The 26,093-nt window shown below is 46.6% G+C and overlaps 1 protein-coding gene across 4 annotated transcripts; it reads right to left on the reverse strand.

Annotated features, from left to right (window-relative positions):
* Positions 1 to 1,730: 1,730 nt before the first annotated feature.
* On the reverse strand, positions 1,731 to 25,833 carry LOC116944317 (uncharacterized). 4 transcript variants are annotated; one of them, XM_076068587.1, is made up of 15 exons: positions 25,678 to 25,833; positions 23,640 to 23,716; positions 21,559 to 22,712; positions 19,470 to 19,811; positions 18,705 to 18,899; positions 17,708 to 17,906; positions 16,997 to 17,152; positions 15,880 to 15,948; positions 14,962 to 15,087; positions 14,042 to 14,206; positions 12,746 to 12,904; positions 11,024 to 11,161; positions 9,046 to 9,640; positions 8,038 to 8,179; positions 1,731 to 7,658 (listed from the first exon to the last, which is right to left on the reverse strand). In XM_076068587.1, the coding sequence occupies exons 3-15, from the start codon at positions 22,651 to 22,653 to the stop codon at positions 7,389 to 7,391; spliced, it is 3,651 nt and encodes a 1,216-aa protein (XP_075924702.1). In that variant the 5' UTR covers positions 22,654 to 22,712; positions 23,640 to 23,716; positions 25,678 to 25,833; the 3' UTR covers positions 1,731 to 7,388. The 4 variants fall into 4 exon arrangements, with proteins under 4 accessions (XP_075924702.1, XP_075924704.1, XP_075924701.1 ...); XM_076068589.1 differs by lacking the exon at positions 23,640 to 23,716 and having other exon boundaries at positions 12,791 to 12,904; XM_076068586.1 differs by lacking the exon at positions 23,640 to 23,716.
* Between the last annotated feature and the right edge of the window lie 260 nt (positions 25,834 to 26,093).

The following is a 26,093-nucleotide window of genomic DNA, read 5'->3' on the forward strand; positions in this document are numbered from 1 at the left end:
TTTCCTCCAGCTTTTATGATTTATCGGCTTATGCCATCCAATCGTGGACTTGCTTTTCTTCAGATGTTTTATTGCCTTTTCTACTTCTCCGTACAAGATGTTATCGTTTCATTATCCCGAGGTGGTGGGCATATATTTCTTAGTTCATCCAGCAGATTCTATATCAATTTACAAATCGCTGCAACACTCAGTCCATCTCTTTTTTTATCCATAAAGATATTACCGCCTTTTATCAATGTTTGTCTTGGTTGCCACTTTCTATTTATGCTCTTGACTAGTTTGTACACCTCTATGGTTTTGTATTCTCCAGCCTTCGTATTCAATGTCACTAAATGTCACTAAATGTCACAATGCTTTTCCAGCCATTCCTGCATATCCTTTCTTGCCGATGTACTTTCATTCCATAGCTTGTTGGACTTGGTCACCATCTCATTCGATTCCTTTATCTTTAGCCTTATATTTCCATTTTCTTGTTCTAGTTCCAAGGTTTTCTCAGTGATCTATTTTGTATTGCTGTAGTTGTCCCACCTGATGAAGATCGCTTGTGTTGTGATCGAAACGTCGTTATGTTTTATTTTAGTTCTACCTACGTGACTTGACCGAAATAACCAAAGAGTATTTTGTCTTGTTTTACTACAAAGGATGTTTTGCTTCTACTGTTTGGTCCACTATCTTCTTTAGTGCTAATGCTTTTCTGTCTATAAAAATATAAGCTGGGTCCCTGAGGGGGATCGGGGTCTCTTCGTTCTACAAGCTGGAAGCTCTACATCCTACAAGGCATCAACACGTGGCTGGGACCCGAGTGAGGGTCCGACCCTTCACAGCTGTAACTCCTACGTATAGTGTAGTTATCTGGATGGTCACCACCCTAGACTGTATCTGGTAAAGGGGCAGTTACCCTTTTGTATATGAGGTGTTATAATAAATGTTTTACCCCCCCCCCCCCCGGATTCTATTGGATATTTCCTCTTCACATTTCCTCCCCGTCTCCTCGTTCACGAGTTGCCTCTATGTTCCTCTTATTCTCATATTGCGTTTCGATACAATTTTTAGTTTTAGTGGTTGCATAATACCAAGCTGTGGTCCGATGATACATCGGCTCCTTGGAATGTTCTGAATAGTCGAACTGTTTTCTAGCAGGGGAGATCATTGCCAGGTCTCTCATTCATGTTTTGCATTCGGTGACCTCCATTTCCATTTTCTGCAGTATTTTAGTTTGAACTTAGTATTACACGTTTTGAAGTGAATTATAGCAGTTTTTGCACCTCTTTAATTTATTTCTCCATATCCACACCTTTGCAGGATGCGTCCCCATCCGATGTTATCCTCCCCAATGTTTGCATTCCGGTTTCCCACAAACAGCTTAATAGTTTTCCTAGGCAGCTCCTTTAACATTGTTTCCAGCGTTCCATATAATTCTTCAATATGCTCTTCTGCACCATCTGATGTTGGTGCACATATTTAGGGGTTGCCCAATAAATATCGCTACAATTACCCTTGGACTAGCCGGTCTGTATGCCACGACGGTACACCACGTAAAAACGATATACTTTACAGTACTGTGTATATAAAGATATCACCAGCCCTTTAACCAGAAATTTGACCCAAGGACAGAAAGTAAGGCAAACTGGCTAAACATCCCACTGTAGGACCTTTCTGCAAACACTCTCCGAGTATTTGAAACGCGGGACATGTTACGCATACGCACGATCAGTCGGCGTGTCAAGCAATTCTCGTCTTACGCATGTGTTTATTTAAACAGAGTATACATGCGAGCGTGTACATGGTAGCAAGAGTGGCTGAGGCGACGGTGTGATGTCTGGCCCCAAACAAAGGCATGGCAAGGTCATCGCTGAGCCAACTCATTCATGACCCCAGCCACCCCGAGCCAGAGACCCTCCGTTTCCTCAGTGGTACAGCCCTAGACCGCTTCCACAACACTGCTCTCCTCTCGCACAGCAGCTGGCCAAGGCAAGGATCAGGGTAAGATTAGGCTCAGTTTCAGGGTTATGAACTTGAGCTGTTGGGAGGTTACGTTTATTGCATAGGGTTAAGTTAGAGCTGGGATTGCGCTTAGACATGCAGTTTAGAGTGAGGATACATTTTAGTTTGGAGATAAGTTATTCCATATGGTGGACGTTTAAATGCAGGAGTTATGCTAAGGAACTTGGATTGAGAGAGAGTTCAGGTTAACTCAATTAAGATCAAGAGTTAAGAATTGGGGGTTTCTGGATATAGCAAAAATGCTTGGAGTTTAGGTCACGTAACCTGGCAGATCAGAGGAGTGCCCATAGTTTTATGTTTCCCTCCTTTGCAGAAGGTAGCTATTACTAAAGGAAGCGACCTGCAATTAACTTCAAAACCTATGTGGGAGCCACCACCAATGAATCACAATATGTAGGTACAAGTTGGGGACATGGTCGAGATCTTCTGATGGCCTGGGTTAGGCCTGATGTGGATCAGAGTTAAGAGGTTGAGGTTTGGGCTGGTGTAGGTCTGCATTGAACTGGATTGAGGTAATGCTAGGAAAATGTTGGCGTTAAGGTTGGGGACCGACCGAGGTTAGGGTTAGGTAAAGGTTTGGGATACAGCTCGACAGTTATAGGCTTAGAACCAGTCAAGGACTCGGTTACAGTTAAAGTCTGTGCAGGTTATGGTTAGGCTTTAGTTAGACTGCATTTGTGTAGGGGTTTGTGATTGGCTAAGGTCTGAAGTAGGATATAGTCCTGGTTGTGTAAAGGTCAAAGTTGTTGTCAGGATGAGCTTAAGGCTCGATCCATGGGTGGGTTAAGGTTGGGCCAGGGTTAAGTTAGGGTTTGTGTTAGTTTTGAGGTTAGGGCCAGGTCTAGTTTTGGGTCTGGGCTGACTTGGTGTTGGGAGTGCAGGTTGGGTGTAAGGTGAGCAGTGGGAGGACAGCGGCCGGTTCTGGGTTTGTGCCACCGGAAATGGAACCCTCGCAACCAAGCCACTGAGTGAAATAATCATGAGTCTGTTAAAACTTAAATAAACACATTTAAAATTAATAGTAAAAAAACCTGTCCTTAATACTCCCATGTATAATGACACCATCCTCAGATGTGCATAATTTGCAGTTGTCAGAAGTCTTCAACCGATATAGGTAACACAGCACATTGGATTGGACAGGAAGAGCTTCCAAATGAATGTGCATGCAAAATAATGCAATTTATATTACACACTTTTCTCCTAACAATGACCTTGATAGTCATAATAATAATGCATTATTTTTGTCATGACCAAAGTGTGAAATTCCTTAAAGAACCAGCAAAAAAACGAAAGCCAAGCATATTTAACCTGAAGAGTTTTTTTGTTGTAAATGTAAGCCATTGGATGTTAACTGCAAGACCGTGAACAATCTCAGTGGATTCACAAACTGAAATGTGATCTCCCCAATTATTCAAAGTCAACTTTAAAATATTTTTTTGCTTTTAAATGTTTACTCTTCTTAACACCCCTCTTCACCCGACCAATGTAAATTATTATCGTACATCCTATATACAGAATTCTTATGCAACACACTTAACAAACGCTCAATGTAGTCAGAAAAAAATAACAAATTTCCCCAAATGTACATTATACTTTACAGAATTTTAAATTTTAAACATTTGGTACAGAAGGGATCAGAATTTCCATTATTATACATTTCTTTTGGAACAGCTCGAACTGTTCTTCCATTAGCAAAACGTATATAACATTAGCTTTCCTATTTCACACGTGTTTACACTTTGATTGTAGGTTAACAATGTATTGCTTAAAACACACCTACGATCAGACTATATAAGCATTGAGCGGTAATGTCTAAAGATCAAAAATAGTTAACAGAATTAGGGGCGGATACAAAAAAGGGGTTGACCTCAAAATTCCGTTAACAAATTTTTGATTTTAAACAATTTGGCGATAACAAACAAAAATGTCATGAAAGACCCAAAATTATATTTTATATTTCACATGCAGCCGGATGCCTTGAGCGGGAAACTCTAACTTATGACCCAACGAGTGTGCGTCTAGGTTCAAGCCCAGTACGGCTGTCGCAGACAGCCAATGCGCAAACAAAAATCCCCCAAAAGTTGCTGTTGTCTTTGCAAAAGTTAATTTTGAGGATGGAACTCAAGACCAAGAAAGGGTTGTCCTACATACCCAGACAGACAATCCATTCAGACACCTTAAGACTCAACCGATGCCCTGGCCGTCAGTAAGTGTGGTCTCTATCGTCTAAGTCCACGATTCAATCCCAACTGTGAGAGCATGGTTTATAAAGGGTATTGAAAGAGTTCTGAAGTGTTTTCAGTCACTCTTGTCCCACACCCATGTAGGGCACCTTCACAGCGTCACAAGCCACATTTTTCACAGGCCGCGGAAAAAAAGTATACTAAATCAAAACTCTCCCAAGCACTGGAACGCCTCCCCAGAGTGAAATGCGAGCCATGTTTGCCATGGAGAGTTGTAATTTTTGTACCAATCTACCGGAACTGGCGTCAACATTATTAAAAATATATGAAAGAAACCTGTAGCCAATTGTTTTCATTGTGTGAAGCCACTATATGAAGCAGTCTGAGTGGGTGTATATATATGCTGCAAAAAATGAAAAAAATCTGCCATTTACACTGATGTTCTGTACACATGCATACATATTTATAAAAATAAATTACTTTTTATACAAGTGTGCTTTGTTTATTAGGTGCAAGGGCAGTGGAAGGTAGTTAGCTCATGGCTCCGGTTTGAGTGAATGGCAAATTCCACCTTGGCATTTCCATTGCACAGAATTCACAAAAATGTCCATCCGACCTGCTCTGGAGATGACCTATGGCTGGTTAAACCCATGCCTCCATGTCACAATTACCAACATCGAACTGCAGCTGAAACTTAAAAGGCTTGTGGCAGTGTGTGGTGCTTGTGGCCACGTGAACCTGCTTTGCTGTGACAGCTGGAAATTGAACTGGGCTGTTTCTCACTGCTCCAGGTGTCAGTGGTGCCCCTGCCAAGCAACTTTTTTTAATTTCCAATGGCAATGAAAGACAATCCAAACTCTTTGGTTCTTTCGGTAAAGTCACGTAGGTAGAAAAATAACAGATCACGACGTTTCGATCGCAACACAAGCAATCGTCATCAGGTGAGACAACCACAGCAAGAAAAAACAGCAGTTTTTTCTTGCTGTGGTTGTCTCACCTGATGACGAAAAAACAGCAGTTTTTTCTTGCTGTGGTTGTCTCACCTGATGACGATTGCAGCAGCAGTTTTTTCTTGCTTATTTTTTTACCTACGTGACTTTACCGAAAGAACCAAAGAGTATGGATTCCTGCAGTCACGAAAGCTTCAAATCAAGAAAGACAAACCACTCATGGAAATGTGGGGAAGCCCTCGTAATGAGTAGGGGGGGGGGGAATTTAAGCAAATTTTTAAATGCTTAAAACGTGTCCCTGGTGAGATATGAATGTATTTCCATTTTTATCACTGGCAGTGAGAAAAGTGTCGAATCCTTTAGAAATATTTGTTTGAAATGTCATCAGGACACAAACTAAATGGAAAATATAAATGTGCTAAACCCAATTTGGTGTGAATTAGAAGTGTGATGCCACCAAATGTTCCCACAATAAGTTGCCTGACCCATTTTTTCCTTCTTATACGTGGACATTTTTTTGTTACACCGTACTTAGCGTTCAAATTAATCCCAAATCATTGCCAGCAGAACAAGTAACATCGCCAAAGCCTGATGACAAGCCATCTACGGGTTTTCTCTTGGAATTTCAATAGCATCTTCACTTGGGTAGCATTAACCAATTTAGTTATCTCTCAATTATCTGGGGTGGGAGGGGAAGGTTTATCCAGACAATAAAAACACTGATAATGGAAAATGTATGTAAATGAGGCGATAAAACATTTATAGTTTACCTATGTAAAATGGGGGTGAACACTGGCGGAGCCAGTGGCCAGTGGGCGGGGGGGGGGGTACGTGCCCCCCCCAATGATCCGATCGAAATCCCGAATTTCGATCGGATCATTGGAGTTTATTAGTAATAATTCGGCAGTTGCAACCCCCACTGCCACTATGTAGCATATTATTACGTGCCAGGGACTCTATGAGATGATAGGACAATAGTCTGAATCCATAATTTGCAATAAGTAATGGCAAAGCAGTTATAAGTGACTCAAAGAATTGTGCGCAGTTGTGTATACAGAGTCCACGACTTCCCTGAAGGCATTCACCTTCAGCGAGCGCGATGCCGATCACACACGGTTCGAATTCGACCCTCGATCGATGGCTGTGCCATCACCGCACACAAGTCGAATATAAAAGCAAGGGACAAGTCCTTACTTACTAACAACTCCTCCATTTTTCATCAAAATCCTGGCTCCGCCATTGGGGGTAAAGACGTAGAATGGCATCTGTTTATTAAAAGTAAATTTTAGATTGATAAGCATAAATCAACTTCATTTTTATATTATTTTTATACTCGCAAGCCCAACCCCGAGGTTAGCTTCATCTAAACAGGCTTGGCTCAAAGTAGTTCAAGACCAGTTGTTACCATAAGCTACATAAGCCTGGCTCTTCTATGCGTGACAAGAGTGCATCTTTCAGAAACCAGGACCTGGTAATAGTAGGATTCTGTATATGGTTAAATTTTCCAACATGTAATCCAATTTCACATGCGCAAGCTTGCAAATCAGATGTCATGAGATTTTATCGGCAGCAAGCTAATAAAAATGTTGTACAATGTAATCAACCAGATTCCCCAGAAAGCATGTGAAAGGATAACTCAAGACGATTCAACAGAAATATGATCCCATGCCACTGGGCAGTGACTGTTACACAGGAGCATAATCCAATTCAACCGGTTGAAGTGTGCTCAACCATCATGAAACCAGATTCCAGGAGTCCACGACTGCGCAACAAAAACACCATCAAGATTCCAGAGGAACAAGCTTGCGATACAAAAGTGCTGTACAATTGTATGTGATAAGAGCAAGCTTGACAATTCAAATTATTCAATCCAATATGTATATAATGTTGCTGCACAAAACTGGGTTTGGATTCCATAGGGTGAAGCCTGCGGAAAATAACGACACCTGACTCTATAGGGACGAGCCTGCATTCCCAAAACACAATCCGACTACACGGGGAAGAAGACGCTTTCTTAACAATAATATGACGGGATTCCACTGTGGCCCGACGCATTCCGATTGCATAGGGATAGTCGTGCCAAACAAAAAGTAAATGCAACGCAATTCCATTCTCTGAGACTTCCTGGGCACAGTAATGCCGAGTCGACTGGTGGAGAAAGCGCTGGTGGTGGCGACATTGGTGGCAGCGGTCACCGTTCTTAAGTTTTTTTTGTTTATCCAATCCTCGTTTGTGCGGACGGGCCAGACACTCACGGCGATGTTCCCATGACAATGTGCTCTTTGTGGTTCTTGAGCACGTGGTGCTGCTTCTCGGATGGCCGACGGAAGCCCTTGTGGCAGAACTGACAGCGGTGCGGGTAGGCCTTGGTATGGATGGATACGACGTGGCGCTTGAAGCCTGATGCGTCCATGGTGCTGTAGTCGCAGTATTCGCACTGGTACACCTTCTTGCCTGTGTGCGACTTCATGTGCTTCTTCAGCTCGCTCTGCTGCTTGAAGCCCTTCTTGCAGCGGCGGCACTGCAGCGCCCACGCCAGCGCCAGCGAGAGAGAAAGAGCGAGGAACAGAGGGGGGCGGAGAGAGAGCGTATTAATCTTTAGTTATACATGTGGGGGTGCTAATTCACCCTGAATCTTGATCATCATCAACCATTCTTTATCCACTGTTGGATGGAGGCCTCCTCACATTAATGAAAATCCGCAGAGTCCATTGTGGCGATCACCAATCTCACTACTGCACACGAGCTGATCTCCTTGTGCCATCTAACCCAAGTTTCCTTTCGTGGAATGCATCTTTCTTTAAACAAACGTGTGCGCCCACTCTCTCGCTCACGCATGCGTACGCATGCGTACGCACGAACACACACGCACACGTGCAGTGAATGTGGTGCTTGTTCACCTTGAAGGGCAGCTCCTTGGTGTGCACAGAGAGAATGTGCCGACTCAGCACAAACGGGTCGGATGTGCGGAACTCGCAGTGTCGGCACTGATGAACCTTCTTGCCTTTGTGTGTTGCCATGTGCTTGTTCAGCTCGGAAGGTCTGAGTCCATGTACATTAACACGCAAGCATGCATGCACACACAAATACACAACAAATGAACAACACTGTAATCCATCTCGTCAAGAACCTATTTTAGGTGAGCGATATGTCCCTGCAAGTTAATTTAATATGGCTCATAGCCACATGAACAGCCTGCAAACTATATTTACATGTCACTGCAAGCATCTTAGCTGCATTTATCGAGTAGTGTCAATTGAGTGTTAACAGGTGGCCCGCCAAATGTAGTTTGCAACTTCTATTCGGCAGAATCATGCCTACGCATGCATTGTATAATGCTTTCGAACACGTGTTTGCCCAAGGCAGTATTTAATTAGCAGTAAAGTAGCCAATGGGTAGCTGTCAGAGCAAACTAAATTTCCAAATATAAAACGCTTATAATGTTACTTAAGGTTTATCTAAAAGTTGAGCAACACTTGGATCAATTTGGCCAGCAAGAATTAAGGTAAGTTGCTATTTGCAACAAAACTTTATACTTTTGCCAACCCTTGCTCTCGACAGAGTTAACAATTCAACCCTTTAAACTGTAGTTGCAAATTAAAGGGTTAAGGAGAAGAGAAGACTTCCACTTCTTTTAAAGAGCAGTCTCCCGTACTTGTGGTGGTCGGTGATAGATGTAATGATTGTAGTGGATGTTGTGGTGGCTGTAGCAATTATGGTGGTGGTGGTAATAATTGTGGTGGTGGCAGCAGTGGCGGCTATGGTGATTGTGGTGGAGGTGGCGGTGCTGGTGAAGGTGGTGGCGGTGTTGACGGCAGTGGTGACGGCTGACGTCGTGGTGATGATTGTGGCAGAGGTAGGGTTGATTGCAAGCGAGCGTGTTGACAGCATTTTCTGCGTCGTCTCACCTGTGGAATCCCTTCTCGCACACCTCGCACTTGTGCGGGAAGCTGCGCGTGTGGATGGAAATGACGTGGCGCTTGAGGTCGCTCGAGTTGGAACTGCGGTGGCCGCAGTACTGGCACGCGTACACGCGCTCCGCGCTGTGCATGGCCGCATGCCGCCGCAGTTCGCCCAGCGCCGTGAAGCTAGCGCCGCAGTCGCCGCACGGGAAGGCGAGTGCGCGGCTGTGACGCGCGCGCACGTGCATCTTCAGGTTGTACGCCTCCGAGCTGCGGTAGTCGCAGTACTGACAGCAGTGCGGGCGCTCGCCCGTGTGCGTGCGCGCGTGCTTGCGCAGCTCCGACGGGTGCCGGAAGCCGCGCCCGCAGTCGGCGCACACGTGTGGCAGCGAGCGGCTGTGCACTGACGCCAAGTGCTGGCCGAGCAGTGCCGGCTCGGCCGTCTCATACTCGCAGAACTTGCACTTGTGCATCTTGGCCGGGCGGTTGCGGTGCACGAGGCGGTGCGAGCCCAGCGCCGCAGCTTTCTCGAAGCGCCGCCCGCACTCCTCGCATTCGTAGGGACGGTCGCCCGCACACGCCGTGTGCACCAGCCCAGAGACTGTGTGGGGATCAGGAGCAGGTGGGTGTGGGGCAGTAAGGGGTGGTGGAGAAGAGCAACACAAAGTTAATATCTTGTTGTGATGGTTCACACTCTGGAATTATAATCATTATCATGATCCGTGACAAATCCACCGCTGGATGTAGGCTTCCCCAAGATGTCACCATCTCTCACGGTCCTGTGCCGTAACAATCCATCTAGCACCTGAACACAAGCTGATAATGTTCTATCTCCTTTTGGGCATGCTCCCTCCTTTGACTGTCACTCCAGTTATTTTTGACCACTGGCCATCATTCCTTGTTGCAATATGTCATGCCCAAGCCCACTTACTTTCTTAAAACTGAATATAATCTCTCATCCATATATTCCTCCTTCTAACTCTCAAGAGCCACTATTAGAGGGTATTTAGCCTCCTCATCCAAACTGGCCAGACGTCGTGGATGAGGTAGGAATACAGAATTAACACACCACGTGTATTCTGAGGGTTGGTGTGAGACTCCCTTTCCTTGCATCGAGGTGCAATAACCCTGGCTTGCCAGCAGAATGCAGTACAACAAAATACGGACTGATATCATCTCTCCTTTCTGTATGGGATAATAAATAGTGTTTCCCTTTTGCATGTGTGGGTTTTCATCCGGGTGCTCAAGTTTCCTCCCACATATGAACACTCACTAATTGGCTGTAACATCTTAATACAATGAGAAAAACAAATGTTGGCACCGGCTCACCACCTGGCAGACTTCCAGCTTTTCTGCGGTTCCTCAGCAATTGTGAGATGCTATTTGACTGAACGACGCTGTATCATATTAATAATGCGATGTTATATACTGCCATGTTGCGACACCAAACAGGCAATTTCTGGAGCACAAGTCCGGTGTGCTAACCATTACACCACGACATCATCCCTGAGGCAATTAAGCACCCTACAAGATATCCTTCTTCTTTGGTTCTTTCAGTAAAGTCACGTAGAATGAGAATAAAATAATAAATTGATCAAATAAAATAACACAATAATATTCTCACGACGTTTCGGCCACAACACAAGCGGCCTTCACCTTGTGTTGTGGCCGAAACGTCGTGAGAATATTATTGTGTTATTTTATTTTATCAATTTATTATTTTATTATCATTCTAAGTGACTTTACCGAAAGAACCAAAGAAGATGAATCCTTGCAGTCACGAAAGCTTTAAATCGAAAGATATCCTCGTCAAAGCCTTCAAGAGTGGCCGGTCTTTTGGAGACCCCTTCACAGCGAGGGGCTGGAGGGCAAGCCACGGAGCTGTTGTGATATGATAGTATTGAAAGTACATTTGGTATTCTCACCATTCTTATAGGAGGCGATGTTGCTGTGTGATTTCAGTGCGTTTTTAAGTCGTCCGTACCAGGTGTGGTGTTGGAGACGAGACGGTGGCTCTCGATGTGCGAGTGGAAGTGCGATTTCCTGCCCGTGGTGTAGTCGCAGTCTGTGCACTGGTAGCGCCGCTTGCTCACGGCGCCCAGGCCGCTGATACGGGCGCTGCCTGCGCCGACACCGGAGAAACGCGGAGGAGAGTGAGGCGTGAGAAAGAGAGAGAGAGGGCGAGGATCACGAAAGCTGCACAAAAAAATTAAACATGCTCCAAACATATAACTAATACAATTAGAGCACATGACTAGAATGCATTGCCCAGAAGCAAGGGATTACTATTATTTACAATAATCATTCCCAAAAAATGCATTGCAACTGAACACAAGGTAGGAGAAATTATGCCAATGGATGGATTATGTAATGCCTTCCAACATGGGGTTGCCTGTGAAAGTATTTATGGAAGCCAATGGATAGCTGTCAGGGCAGCTGTCAGGGCAAAAATCATTTTCTTGTTTGCAAATGGTCCTTTTGCTCTTGGGTTTGTGTGCAAGTTTCTGTAAACCCTTTGATCAATTAGTCTGGTTTTCAAATGGGTAAATCCCTAATTGCAAGACAACTTTACATTAATGTTGTTTATTTTGGATCATTTTTTCGAGAGTTGTGGACAAACGGATGGAGCTAATACACAAATGGTTTCAACCGTAGTTGGACAGAGTAAGAAAAAATGGCAAGCTAATGTTCTGAGGTCAAATTTAAATTTGAGAACCAAGTGGACAGAGGTGCAAAGCAAGAATGTTAAATTTCACAATTACAATCTACTTGGCACATACATTCACTCCCATGAATTCAAAGAATTGTTAAAACATAGTAATGATTAAATTCAAGAATGAATAATGTTTTCTCTAGTTTTGCCATCCCATTTGTATTCTAGGTTAAGCAGATTTGTCCACTTCTGTTAGCCTAAACATTGTAGTTGAAATGATTCACCCAATGGCCCCCTAACGACTGTCAAGTTTGAGAGTTACAATTCCACACAAGACTCAATAAACGTTTTTATAACACACTGCTGTGAATTGCGGTGCCTCTAGTGGCATCTGGAGTGACGGACGTGAACCTATTACACACGGGTAGTGGTGCAGCCCTTCAATTGTTTGCTCGCACCACCAATGGTGAACTGACTGGATAACCCCTCTAGAGCAGTGGTTCTTGACCTTCATTGCAGCCTTGCACGCCTTTGGTTGTCAATCATAAAAACAATTCGAATGGTAATAAATACATGTCTGATGAAATAACGTAGTTGTACTTACGTGTCCATGCTTAATTTGTGTTTTCGATGATTTACCCTCTAAAAAAATGTGGCATGTCTCACACCCTTAGAAACGGCATCTCGCACCCCCTCCCCCCCCCAAGGGTGCGGTGCACCCCAGGTTAAGAACCACTGCTCTCTATGCAGTGTTTGACTTACACTTCCATGCTGACCAGATGTCTAGCAATAGGTGGGAATAACCATATTTTACCCCACCAAATGCAGCCTGCTCATCGACTGCAGTATTCCCATTTATACCTCTGTGTTAGGAGAAGCGGACAGATTTAAGAAATTTGCCCATTGTTTCTACTGCCGTGCTGGGAGATTGAACCAGTGTGCAAACCATTACACCATGGTAGCAGAAGGAAGAGTGAAAATAAATCAACCCCCCAAAGCGAAGCACACGTCCGCAGCAAGCCTTTCTCGGTAAAGGACCGTGCAGCGCCATACCCTTGCTGCTGCCCCCGATGGCGGCCATGTTGCCGCCCCCCTCACCCTCAGGGTGGTTGTGCATGTGCTTCTTGAGGAATCCGCGTGTCTTGAACTTCTTTCCGCACACGCCACAGGGGTACACCTTCATGGGCAGCCCGTCCGGCCCGATGATTATCGCTGTGCGCACAGTGGTAGCAGCGGTGGCAGCCATGAAAGGAAAACACAGAAACAAATCCGCAAGTAAAAAAACTGTCACGTGCGGCCAGCCACCGCGAGAAATTCACAATCTGCAGGGCACGGCAGAGTTTTATGAATGTTTATTTTGTGTAATCGCACGGAGAATGTCAGAGGCGGTTTTGAAGTGGTGAGCTGGGATATGAAGGACTGTAGAGTGGACTTGGCGATAAAATGAGTGGAAAAAGAGGACCAGGAAGGCTGATCTCCCACATGAAATGGGAACATGCAATGAAGAGTTAAAGAATACTTTGATAAATTACATTCTGCGATGTTTTTAAGAATTGTGTTGAGGCAAATTTATATTTTCGGGGTAAGATAAAACTAAAACACGGCAATGGAAAAGATAAGTAAATTAGGCTATAAAATGTACTAATCGTCTACCTATGTACAATGGGGGTGAACCAAGGCCATAATTATAATATATATTGGGGGACACAAATCCCCCCCAATATTCAAATATGCTCAATATATTGCTAAAAAATAGATTTCTGTTTATATGATTGTGGTTCTGGTTGTACTTTATTAATCCCTAATCTCTGCCATTACATACAATGAAAAAGAAAAGATTAAAAAACAGAGCCATGTAATACAATACACTATTAGACATTATTGTAAAAAAATAATTAAAAAAAGTCTATCCTATGTGTTAGTGAATTTTTAAATATTTTAGGCAGGAAATTCGTTTACAAACTGAGATTTTTTTCTGGGGGAAAGACCTCCAGACCCTCTGAAAGATTTGGTCCCCCCCAATGTTGACTCCATGGCTACGGCCTTGGAGTGAAGGCGTCAAATGCTTTATCTGTTGATATTGCTTCTTAAAGTGATCGATTTACTTCTTAAATATTTGCAGTCATGTGGACACTGTGTCACTGACCCTTGATGAATGCAATGCAACTAACATTGACAATGGCACGTGCGTAACAATATACATTTGTTTCTCGAGCATGGTTAAACATTCAATACCTAGATAATCCACTGACAGATAATTGTGAGATAACTGTAGAGGAGATATAGCAGCGAACGGGATGAGCACTGGTACATTTTGTGGTGGAGTCCCACTCCTGTTGTGGCACTCACCGGTGAAGGCGGGAGCCTTGGCCCGGCTGCCCTTCCGGCGTGAGCGGGGCGGCTTCTCTCCGGAGTGACGGCGTGGGGTGCGGCCCGCTAGGCCTCCGGGAGACGCGTCCGGTCCAACTTCCCCGTCCGTCTGCTCGTCCGTCTGGTCCGTTCCCTCCACCACATCTAGATAGAGATGGGTTTTATTTATTTCAGCAGGAAGGGCCAAATAAGCTGTTAAACTCTAAATCATGGGCAACCTGCAATGGTACAGATGTTTTACAGTACAGACCTTAGTCGAATGCACCCATAAAGGTTTCATTCACCTCACAAGATAAAGATCCCCCGTATAGCCAAAACAGACTGCTGCAGAAAGTGCTGGTAGCAAGCACCTACCAAGGCCGGCACAGCACACGAGGGGGTGGGTGGCCTGCACCACGCCAGACTGCCTTTGTCTGCCTGGTACCAATTTTTTTTATGTACACTGCACCAGGTACTCATTTGAGGCAAAGTCAACCTAGGGGAGGACCAGGACCGGTTCAGATAATCATCACTGGTGTTGGCCGTGAGCGGGAATCGAACTCTGATCGCTGGGTTCGTAAGGTAGCGCACTAACCACTATACCACTGCGCCCCTCACACACTCACACAGAGGTCAGGTCGCACACCCGTGGGGTTGACAGATGAGGGTTAACACACCTGCTGCTCCTCGCCATTAGTCCCAGTGGAGGCCATATTGCCACCACTTTTTCCTCCAGAGGTTAACAATTACCACTGCTGCTCCTCACAACTACTCCACCTCCTGATCATATATACACAATTTGTACTTACATAGCATTTAAATGCGACAGCATCTCAAGACAGTCAGTCATAGGCAGAGGGGGGAAAAAGGGAAGGTCCTGATCCTGGACTATAAACCTGATATCAGTGTAGTGGACGTACCAAAAGCAGACGCCCAGGTCACAAAGTGCTTGTTGAGCCCAGACTCTTCCACTGTCGTCTCAGCAACTCCAGCCGAGACTTCATCCTCTCCGACGATGACCTCCATGTAGACCTCATCCGCCATGTCTGCGACACAGAGGGGCCCGTTTAGCGAGTGTAACAATGTTGACAAACAGAATGCACGCATTTGCTATTGGTGCCGAACCATTGCCTGAAATCTTGAAAATCTTTGTGAGCTCAGCCAGAATAATTTGTGAATTTGGGCTTTAGTGCCTCAGAGAAATGGCACCAGATATGAACACCACCATCTCCAACAAGCACCTACTCGGTCTCATTGAAGACCCCCTGGGATTTAATTTACCTCACAAATTGTTGTCTTTAAATCTAATCTGCACGTCTCATGACAGATATGCCCACACTACAACCTTCACAAATGGAAATTTGAAACATGGTGTATGATTGCGGAGACACCAGATAATTGACGACATACTACTGCAAATCAAGTGAAGCCATTTCCAGGTAACCCAAACTTGTTGTAGACGTTTAAGTTACTCTCATTTGAGGTAGCCAGATGGCTAAGAACTGAGGTCCTGGGATTGATTCTGGGAAGCTGCCTGTGATTAAACCAGGTTCTCAAAATGTAGGTCGATGGTCTCCGCCTCGTTGCCACATTCAATTTAACTCTGCACCAAATAAAACATAATCAGCTTTCAGAAGCAGTTCTTTGATATCCACTTCCAGAGATCTGAATGTATTGTATAATGACATTGCACTGATACCACGATCAGACAAATACCACCAATTAAGAATAAAATTGCTATTTCTCCAGCCATACGCAAGAGGGAATTAGCCTCGCATGACTATCAATCGTCCGGCACAAAAAATAAGTGCGTGCGGCCGATTGCGACTATCGCTTACTGATGGCTTCCTCCGTTTGCTCCAACACAGCCGTGTGAATAGGACCACCTGCCACTCCAGTGGCCACACCTGCACACACACATGTACACACACATGTACACACACATGTACACACACACACAAAAAAACCTCCATGAGATATACAGACTGAATAACCAAGACAGCTAGCTCATTTCTCTGTACAGCTAGAGATATGGACAAATGAACGGGGTCATAACATGCTTACTGCTTAAAAAAACATAGCATAAAAATTGCGCACCATGTACGCAAACGTTTCAATACGCATGTACCATGCACGAAGCTCAAGGAGAATTAAAGGCTATATGTCACCATTGCTTCCACTGATGGTTGTTATCGCCAAGTCACAGTGTCATGCTGGGCGCACTCTGCAGTGTGTGTCTTGCGTTTTGAAGGATGGATGCCTGGTGTCCCGCCATTTGAAAAAAAGGCTGGCGATTCGTTTTTTCTTATAGAAATAGGTTTTACCCTTTTAACTGGCACAAAAACTGACACCTTTATTCAAGGCATCATGTTTGCAATAACCACAACACAAGCAGTCAAAATGCAAACAAAAAAGACAACTCTGATAATATACACTGTCCTTGAATTTGATTGGTCCACACCCGAGACAGCTTTTCTTCGAGCCTAGTCTTTTTTTCTTCCTTACAAAAACCGATTGAATCTATTTAATTGATTTACCACTTAAGCACTATTTGCAGCCAACAGGCCAATAGCCTTTATCGCCAGGCTATTATGTAGCCAGATGATTTAAAAAGTGAACAATTACAAATATTACACTCCACTGCGAGGGTAGCCAGAGATCAGGTGGACAGCTGTTCAGAGTTACACAGCTTGGCCAGCCAGCTACACAGCCAGCCAGCTATCTAGTTAGACAGCTGCCAGCTAGCTTGCCAGTTATCTTGTGATACAGCTTCCAACCAGCCAAGCTATGAAGCTCCCAGCCAGCCAGCGAAAACAAATCAGTCAGTTTTTGAACCAGGAGCCGACAGCATTACAGAATAACTGCCCAGGTAGGTAGCCATATGCACCTGTACACACGTGCATATATGACCAAGAAAGGTGCCCGTCACCCGCCCCATGACCGCGTGCCACCCACCCATCTCGCTGGCCGAGCCATCGGGCTTAAAGATGAACACCTTGATCACTTCTTCACATATAGGGCCCACTTCACTTGGCTCCTGGTGCGGTTCCTCCTCCACCAGGCGCAGGGAGCCGCTCTGCCCTGCGATGCCACGCAGCAACGCCACGTCAGCTGCGAGCCGGTTACGCCATGCACCAGTTACACAGCGTGTCAATGAAATAACCATCTGCTGTATTCTTCAGATGAAAGGTAGTACATTTTCCACAGTAATACAAATTTTTGTGGGTAGTGTCTTTGTTAATCCACTGCTGGATGAAGGCTTCCATAAACCATGCCAGTCATCGGGGTAGCTTGGCCATACTTCACTACGCTGGTCAGTACTAGATGGTGAAGGCATACACACGGGAGCATAGAAGTACAGCACAACAATGTATTTTGCTCCACTGCGCATCTGCGGCCAATCACGCACGTGTGACGATTCTGCACAGCACGGAGATGCAAAGAGTTTTACACTGCTTTGCACACTCTCCAGTTTTCGAACCTCAGCAGCAAAAATGTTTTATTTCTTTAAAAAAATGTCTACGGCCAACCGATCACTCAAAAATAACCCTTTCTATGGGGAACACGATATATCCACTCACACTATTTAGATGTCACAATACAATCGCGAGGTCTAGGCTTGGAAACAAGTCAATGTTGCCGGTGTGCGCATGCCCCTCTACTCACCCACGTTCTCCTCATGCTGGAAGATCTCCGTGGGCAGCAGTAGCCCCGCAGCGGGCGTCAGCGCCGAGTCGATTGTGGAGGTGGCTGACGGCCGCTCACTTAGTGCTGTGCTCGGCTGCTCGTCCATCGGCTGGCTCGACAGCTTCACGGAGTGGCCCATCCCTTCTGTGTCTGCCACCGTCACTGTGTAGCAGCAGCTCTGCAGTCAACATGACGCCACGTACATGGGGTCGCACGTGTTTACACGGCATGGTGTCAGCATGAGCGATGCGGCACGCGGAGGCAGAAATGGTAAGGGAGGCATGGGGTTAAAGCAAGAGTGGGGAACCTATGGGCCATTTATAGCTGTATGGCCAGACAACTGGCTGGCTGCATAGCTGACCAGCTGAACAGCCTGCGGGCATCTTAGCTGGCTGAGTGTATAGCAGAGTAGCTGGGAGCTGCAGTTGATACAAATGCACAATTTCCTTAAATCCTCCTGCTTCTGTCCCACCCAACAAGCAGTATAAATAGCTACACCACAATTATTTCATTGGCAGGTCACAAGTGGTGGGGTGAAGTGTGGGTACTCCCACTGATTCCATGATGCCTGACCAGTGTGGAAGTCTAGGCCAAGATAGACTCGAGACAGGCTCTGTGGAAGTTTAACACATAGGCTTTCGTGACCAATATCCATAAGAGGTTTTTTTGGGTTTTATCGCGTAAATGTGTCGTTAAATGCGCTACCGCCCGGCACAGCCAATTAGTAAGGGTTGTCACGTAAACAGAACATGCCAATTTGTCACGAGTACAACACACCGGTGTGTTGGAGAGCCAAGCCACAACATTTACAATCTTAGTACGATGTTTTGCCAGAAATTACACCTAGCTTCATCAGGCGACAGCCAGATTTGTGGAGAAGTCCACCTGTTTTGTTCCTTATATAGAGGGACGAAACAAGTGGACTATTATGGAGGCTCTGTGGAAGCTGCCTCTAGTTGAGAACCGTGGTGTTCACCTGCGCCGTGGTGGATGCACGTGACGCTGGGACCTCCAGGTCAGCTTCTGACACCTGGATCTCTGGCAACACTTCCTCCGACATCACTTCTTGTGCCGTAAGGACCACTTCCTGGGTTGCAACCCCACTGTCGATCTCCTCCTCCTCAACCTCCTGTGGACCCAGAGCCACTTCGTGTACAGAGACCTCCATCATCTGCAGGGTGGCGGGGGGTGGGGGGCGGGTTTGGGGAGAGGGGGGCCCCGTGGTGATAAGTAGAAGTTCAAGGTGGGGCGTTAGATATGTAACAACGTGGCTCAGAGATCAAAGTGCTGACGGGACACTGCTGAGATCCTGGGTTTGAATCGAGGCAGTTGTTCGGGAATAAACCAGTCCTTAAATTGTACTGAGTTGAAGTCGTGCATGGAAAAAAACTGAGACACCTCCGAAATGTCTTCTCGTGACCTGGTTGACAGTATTTCGGCACCAAATCATCATGAGAGCATTGTTCACCACAAGACAGCCCAAGTAAAATTTAATAGAGCATATACCCAGACTAACTGCAAAAGCCACATTTTCTGTAATTTAGTTGTTTGTGCACTGGTGACCAGATTGAGCCCATAAACTCACTACATTTAACCCAGTTTAATCACAGATGGCTTAAACCTTGATTAGAATACAGGTTTCGCAGCATAAACGGCTTAGTGTTATGCCTTATGAGGCACCCAGCCTCCTCAAGAATGAATGGACCACCAACCCCCTGACCTCGCAATGCAACCACCTCACCTGCTCGTCATCGGCGAGGTCGATATGGAGCGCTGTCTCGTGGGCCTGAACCTCCTCGGTTGATAGCATCACCTCCTCCTCATCCTCCTCCACGCCCACCTCCACCATCTCCACGGTGGTGGTCTCCTCCTCCTCAGCAGCAGAAACCGGCACGAGACTCACGCCGTGCTCGGAGTCGTTGCAACCCGCGGCGCTGGACACGGCGCGAACCCTCACCGCATCCTCGCTCGCCACCACCGCCGGTGCAGAGGCCATGGGCAGCAGCACCGGTGTCGGCTCCTCCACCACCGCCAACTCCATCTCCGCCAGCGGTTGCGATGTCACCGCCACCAGCCCCGGAGACTGTGGAGATTCACGGCACACAACCACACGAGGCCGGTCCGTCACTCGCCACCGTAGAGATTTTTTTTTTTAATCTTCTGAGTTAGGGAGATTGGCGTTTAGGCACCATGCATGTTCATAATGGCAACCGCATCACTGCAAAACTCCAATCCTTCCATGGCCTCCAACAATACCCTCAGTTTTTCAGATCCTCTGTGGACTAACCCCAGCCCATCTCTATCGTCTCATCTCCACTCTACTCCCCTCCAGTGACAAAACAATCATTCAATTTTCACTTGATGGAATGACAATCCTTCCCTGTTTAGAATTCCTTACTCTGGTTTTCTGCACGCCGCTAAAACCTCTCAAATATGGACTTCAGCAAGCCAGAATTTGAGCCAGAAAGGCTGCCTGAAAAGACATTAGTAAATAAAATAGCAAAACAACCAAAATAAACTACACCTGGAACACTGCTCGTGCATTAAGCTTCACGCGGTAGGACGAGGCCTTCTGCAGTAAAATTGTCTGCATAAGTCTACATCGTGGTCAAGTTCATGTGCAGAAAATTCAATATGCGCTTGTCAACAGACGGTAGATCCTTGACTATGGAACTGTAAGATGCTATCCTTGATCAATGAAACAAATTCAACCAATTCTAAAGCTAGATACTATGATAAATTAGGTTAACCTGTACCCTTAACTGCCTCAGTGATCCACATGCTCTGGTAGCGTGCTCTTTCTTTACATTTAATAAATAAATAAACAAAATTTATTGTTCAAGCCCATCAGAAAATCTAAATCAACCTTTGACATTCAGTGAACTTCAGGCTTCAACTTCGCCTTCATGACTCAGATTAAACTGTACAGCAGTGATTTTATTCAGTGTTATTAAACTTTCCACACTCAATTCTAACAATTGTTATGAAGGATAAATTGCATGTATCAGGTGTTAATTATATTAAAATGTTATTGAAAGTATATATTATCTCATTATTTGCAGCATTTCTGGCATGCCTCATAACCAGAAAAGTTCTCCACCGGACAAGTCCGGCTTCGAATGTTTTGACTGTAGACCCTTGCCGTGTTCAAACCCAAGTTCAAGACTTTCCTAAATTCTTCTGCCTTTGACAGTCTCTCTCTCTAGGAAGTGACTTTATTTGTCGTCTCTGTCACCATCATCATTTATTCCCAAATTGCAATGACCTTGGTGGGGGCGCCACTTATGCCTTGGGGCATGTCTCTTCTTTTACTCCTATGTTTTCTAGTGTTCAAACATGGGTTAGAATTCATATGCTTTGTGACTACAGATTATATTGCTAGCAAACCTGTAACAATTTTCTCTCCTTATGATTTGATGAATTTGTATGATTTGGGGTCACAATTCGAGAATCAACTATGTTTGTTCCCACGGTGATGCACCATAGCACCATTCATGGCTATAGGGGTTAGCTAATAAACTATACCATACGCACATATTGAAAATGAATCAAATGTCACACACGCAATTCGACTGGATGCATACATAGGGAGCATCTTTTTTTTAATCTTTCCCCCCCACAACAAGTGTTATGTCATGAGACGAATAATCTATTAGGAACTTTAAAAAAGTGCAACCTTTGAGAGATAACTTCCCAAGAAAGTGGATTCTAAACAGAGTTACCTTTGAGATCTGTTCAAGTGACTTTTAAGCCAACTGGCCACTTTTAGTGAAAATTAATAATTTTTACGGAAGAATTGGGGCGTTGTCACACTCCGAACAGCCACTCACTTCGTCCACGACACCGGTGCTCCCTGCCGATCCCACCTCCTCCACGACCATCTGCACCATGTTCCCCATGTCTGTGCACACAGACTCCTCATCCACCTCCTCCTGCTCGATGGTGCCAATGGTGTCTATGACATCGTCCTGTGCCAAGAGCTCATGGTCATCGCCGACCTCCACCACCATTTCCGAGCTCTCCACGGTGATCGTCACATCCGACACGATCTGCTCCGTCTCCACGTCCACTGCGTCGCCTCCGAGTGGGACCGCCTCCTCCACTGTCACCTCCAACTCCACCGTCTCCGTGGCATCTACTTCTTCATCTACCACCTCTTCGTGCACCTCCTCGTGCACCACCTCCTCGTCCACCGCACCCTCGCACACCGCATCCTCGCCCACCGCGCCCACGTCCACCGCACCCTCGTCCACCGCACCCTCGTCCACCGCACCCTCGTCCACCGCACCCTCTTCCACCGCATCCTCGTCCACCGCACCCTCGGCCACCGCACCCTCGTCCACCGCACCCTCGTCCACCACACCCTCTACCACCACACCCTCTACCACCACACCCTCGTCCACCGCACCCACGTCCACCGCACCCTCGTCCACCGCACCCACGTCCACCGCACCCTCTTCCACCACACCCTCGTCCACCGCACCCTCGTCCACCGCACCCTCGTCCACCGCACCCATGTCCACCGCACCCTCGTCCACCACATCCTCGTTCACCACATCCTCGTTCACCACACCCACATCCAACATCCCCTCGTGCACCACCCCCTCATCCACGAGGCTCTCGGGCACGGCGGCACTAACACCAGAATGTTCCAGAGCGATGCCGCACGGTGGTTCCATTGTCGTCACCGCCGCCGCCATCATGGGATCGTCCGTTTGTTCCGAAGCCGGCGGTGCCAGGGCCCCGGGCGTGGGGCTGCCACCAGTGCCCACCTCGGCTGACCTGACGCTCGGGACGCCACCCAGCTCAGACTCAAGCAATACGTCGTCCGGTTTGTCGCACTCGGGGACATCGCTTTGGATGATCTCGGCCGGAACCTCCAAAAGCAATGTCTTGTGGGTAATATCGTCCACAGCCTGTGACATTACGCCTGGGTCCTCAAAGGAAGGACCCTGTAACCCACGGGTGTCCGCAACAAAAATGCCTGTGAAGAGACGTTTGAAAAATAGTTAATAAATTCACCGGCATGCTGCAAAGCAATCTTTTGCATTTAAAATTACATGTGGTGTCTTTAGATAATCTTTAACAAAAAACAAAGTTCACAACAGCTATTTTATGTTTTATAACATTTAAATTTGCATTACATATCATTACAAATTGTATATATTTTTATAAAACATGTTTTACTGTCCTCAATATTACCAACTTTTAAATGAAATCCCATTCATATTTTTCTTTCTAGATAAATACCTGAAAGAATGCTGTTACAAGGAAAATGTTAAATGAGTTTATTCATCTTCTGTGGTTCTTTCGGTAAAGTCACGTAGAATGAGAATAAAATAATAAATTGATATCTGGAGGACAGCCAGACAGTCTCGTCCCTTCACCTGATGAAGGCCGCTTGTGTTGTGGCCGAAACGTCGTGAGAATATTATTGTGTTATTTTATTAATTTATTATTTTATTCTCATTCTACGTGACTTTACCGAAAGAACCAAAGAAGATGAATCCTTGCAGTCACGAAAGCTTTAAATCGAAATTTGAGTTTATTCAATAAGTTATATTTTTAGAAATCATGTTACAGTATTGACATGGCAGACTATTGCTGCGTAGTCACTCTGATCAAATATATCCTCCCCCCATGCTTTCTGATGCAAGCCGTAGTCTTTAGGTTGGTCTTTAAACAATTATTTGACCAATGCTCTGTCTCATGACTGTCAAACCACCTTCCACACAGAGCTTTGAGGCTCACACAGATGGATTTCCAAATCGGCTACGTCTGGGTTGTGCACCATCTGTTCCACAACATCCTATCCAAGATTTCATAAACATTCCGCCGTCAAAACATTTCAATATATGTAATATGTATTTACACCCTCTGGGGATTTAAATAAAAACAAATAACAGCTTACTGTTCTTTTGATTTGCAGTTGTGCAAGGGTGCTATCATTTTTGATCGCATGATACACCTGCCATCTCGTGGCAAAGTCTGGAGAGAGAAAAAAATACTGGCAGGTTACTGATTAAAATGCTTTCCACTTTTTTCAAAGATTGTTAAACTAAATGTAAAATTACAGCGTAGTCAATGGCAAACGTTTTTAAGTCTGATAAAAGTAGCACACTTGTGGATGTATGTCAGCAGAACTTTAAAGTCAATGAAACCTGACAGCATGTTTTACATTTCTCTGGAGAAATTGCCATGGAGCAGGAGCAATAATTTAAACATTAACCACCACACGAAAATTGAGCAAATCCATTGCGTAAGAATGTTGTCCTATTCAGTGTCATGCTTATGGCCAAATACCCGGAAATGTATCATTGTTCTAAACGGGTGGTGAGCACTGCCTCGGTGTTCGTGTGAGCATAAAAAAACACTTAAAATAATTCGTACCATTTTCATTATGCAAAGGACACCCGGCGTCTATTGTGGTTTCTGCTCTGGAGGTTACTAAGCCCCGGATTTTGGCTACACGGAGGCGCGCACGCACGGACGCACGCGATAGCAGATGCAAAAACCCCCCACGTCTTCAGCCTCAGCCCCAACAATGAAATACGCGGTTGCCCGCAGGCTTATTGAGTGAGGCACGAACACCACACGAGAAAGAACTGGGGAGGATTGGTGGGAGTGGGGAATCAAGGGGGTAGGACTTGGTGAAATGCAGGGGAGTGGTGGTGGTGGGAGGACATCGCAGGGCACACGGGGGGGGGCAAGGCGGTGGGAGCATCACACACACTGGCGCGCGAACATACATAAACACGCATCTATAGTAGATGGCTGCTATAAATTTCAACTTCATAAGTCACTTCGTTGACATATCATTTGTGGGCCAGGTTGTTTCTGAAAAATAGCTATATAGCTCAGTGGGCTTTATCTGGTAAAATAAAAAAATATAGTTTTGTTTTAGTTATATATGATTACACAAAGGCAGGAATATTACCTAAATGCACTCGCAGGTAGATATGCACCGACAAAGATTTACACGTCAAACTGTCTTGTGCACTCACGCACGCACTCATACTGACGACACATTGTACACACTTCCATATCGACACGCACTCTCACCCACTTGCACTCACGCGCATGCACCCACTACTTGCACACTCTCACACTTACGTGCACACTCTCACACTTGCGTGCACACTCTCACTCACCCCCACACTAGCACACCCCTTACATCTCTTACCGAACACCCTCACACACCGACATATTTACATACACTTGTACACACAAACATACACTTTTTTAATTAAAAAAACACAACCACAACCACAATTGCACACACCTCCCCCACGCAATCTATCAACTCATTCACATTCACTAAATCGCATGCACACCCCAACACTTGCTATCATCTCAATGCACTCCCCCCCCCCCCCCCCCCACTGAACTCTCCTCACGCACACCCAAAACCACCCTCGCCACTCGCACACCACCCCCCACCCACCCACTCTGCTGTCACGGCCTCGGCCTGTGCCGCAGGGTTGTGTGGGCGAACCGAGGCCTGCTCGGGCCCAACTCGGGCCCTGCCGCTGTCGCCGCTGCTGCGGGCGGTGGAGGGCGGCCGAGGCCCCCCGCGCAGCGCCACCAACCCCGCCCGCCACCACCCCCCCTCCACCGCGGCCGCCTCGCTCCCGCTCCAGCCCTAAAAAGCCGCACGGTTCCGCTCTTTTCAACGAGCGCCGCCTTCGCCATCTCCCCTTTCTCGTCTCGCTCCTGCGTGCAATTCTCGTCCTCGACCGCCCGCTCCGCGAGTCGGGGGAGAGGCGCGCGGGCGGGCGGGCGAGAGGCCGAGCGGGCGGCGCGGAGGAGGAGGAGGAAGGCGCCTCAGGCTTTTTTGGGTCGCGCGCGTCGCGGCGGGGCTCCCGATTTCCCCGCTCGCGCGGCCCCGCGGCACCCGCGCCGGGGATTCCGCGCGGCCGCCGCGACGCGGAGCGAGCGAGGCGCCTTACCTGGGGGTGAGAAGCGCCGATTTTTCCCGCTCGCGACTCGGGCTTCGCGGCCCAAGGGCTAAGGCGGCAATAATGGCGGAATGCGGGCCAGGCCTAAGATGGCGGGCGAACACGGGAGGGGGGGGGAGGAGGGCAGGCGTGCGTCGTGACGTCACGCCGCCGCGAGGGACGGGGCGCGATGACGTCATTTCATCGAATCGGCGCCTCGCCGCGACGTTCGCGGGTGACCGTCGGAGACCCGCGGTCCGCGTGTGCGTGGTGACGTCACCGCGCCGCGGTTGGCGTTGGCGGGCGAAGGGGTGGGGGGGGAAGCGCGTGATTTTCGCGGGGTCGCGAGGGTTGCGTGGCGACGTCACCGCCGGACCCGCGCGTGGCGTGGTGGCGTCACATTGCATCGGGAATGCGCGATGACGTCA

Source organism: Petromyzon marinus, chromosome 21, assembly GCF_048934315.1.
Source record: "Petromyzon marinus isolate PM22_M1 ecotype Great Lakes invasive population chromosome 21, UKy_Petmar_22M1.pri1.0, whole genome shotgun sequence".
NCBI lineage: Eukaryota > Metazoa > Chordata > Hyperoartia > Petromyzontiformes > Petromyzontidae > Petromyzon > Petromyzon marinus.

Coding starts and splice junctions, on each gene's coding strand:
- LOC116944317 (XM_076068586.1), bottom strand. CDS start 22,653: ATGTCACAGGCTGTGGACGATATTACCCACAAGACATTGCTTTTGGAG. Junction 14,207..14,961: donor GACCTGGGCGTCTGCTTTTG/GTACGTCCACTA, acceptor ATCTCTATCTAG/ATGTGGTGGAGGGAACGGAC. Junction 12,905..14,041: donor CAAGGCTCCCGCCTTCACCG/GTGAGTGCCACA, acceptor CTGTGCGCACAG/CGATAATCATCGGGCCGGAC.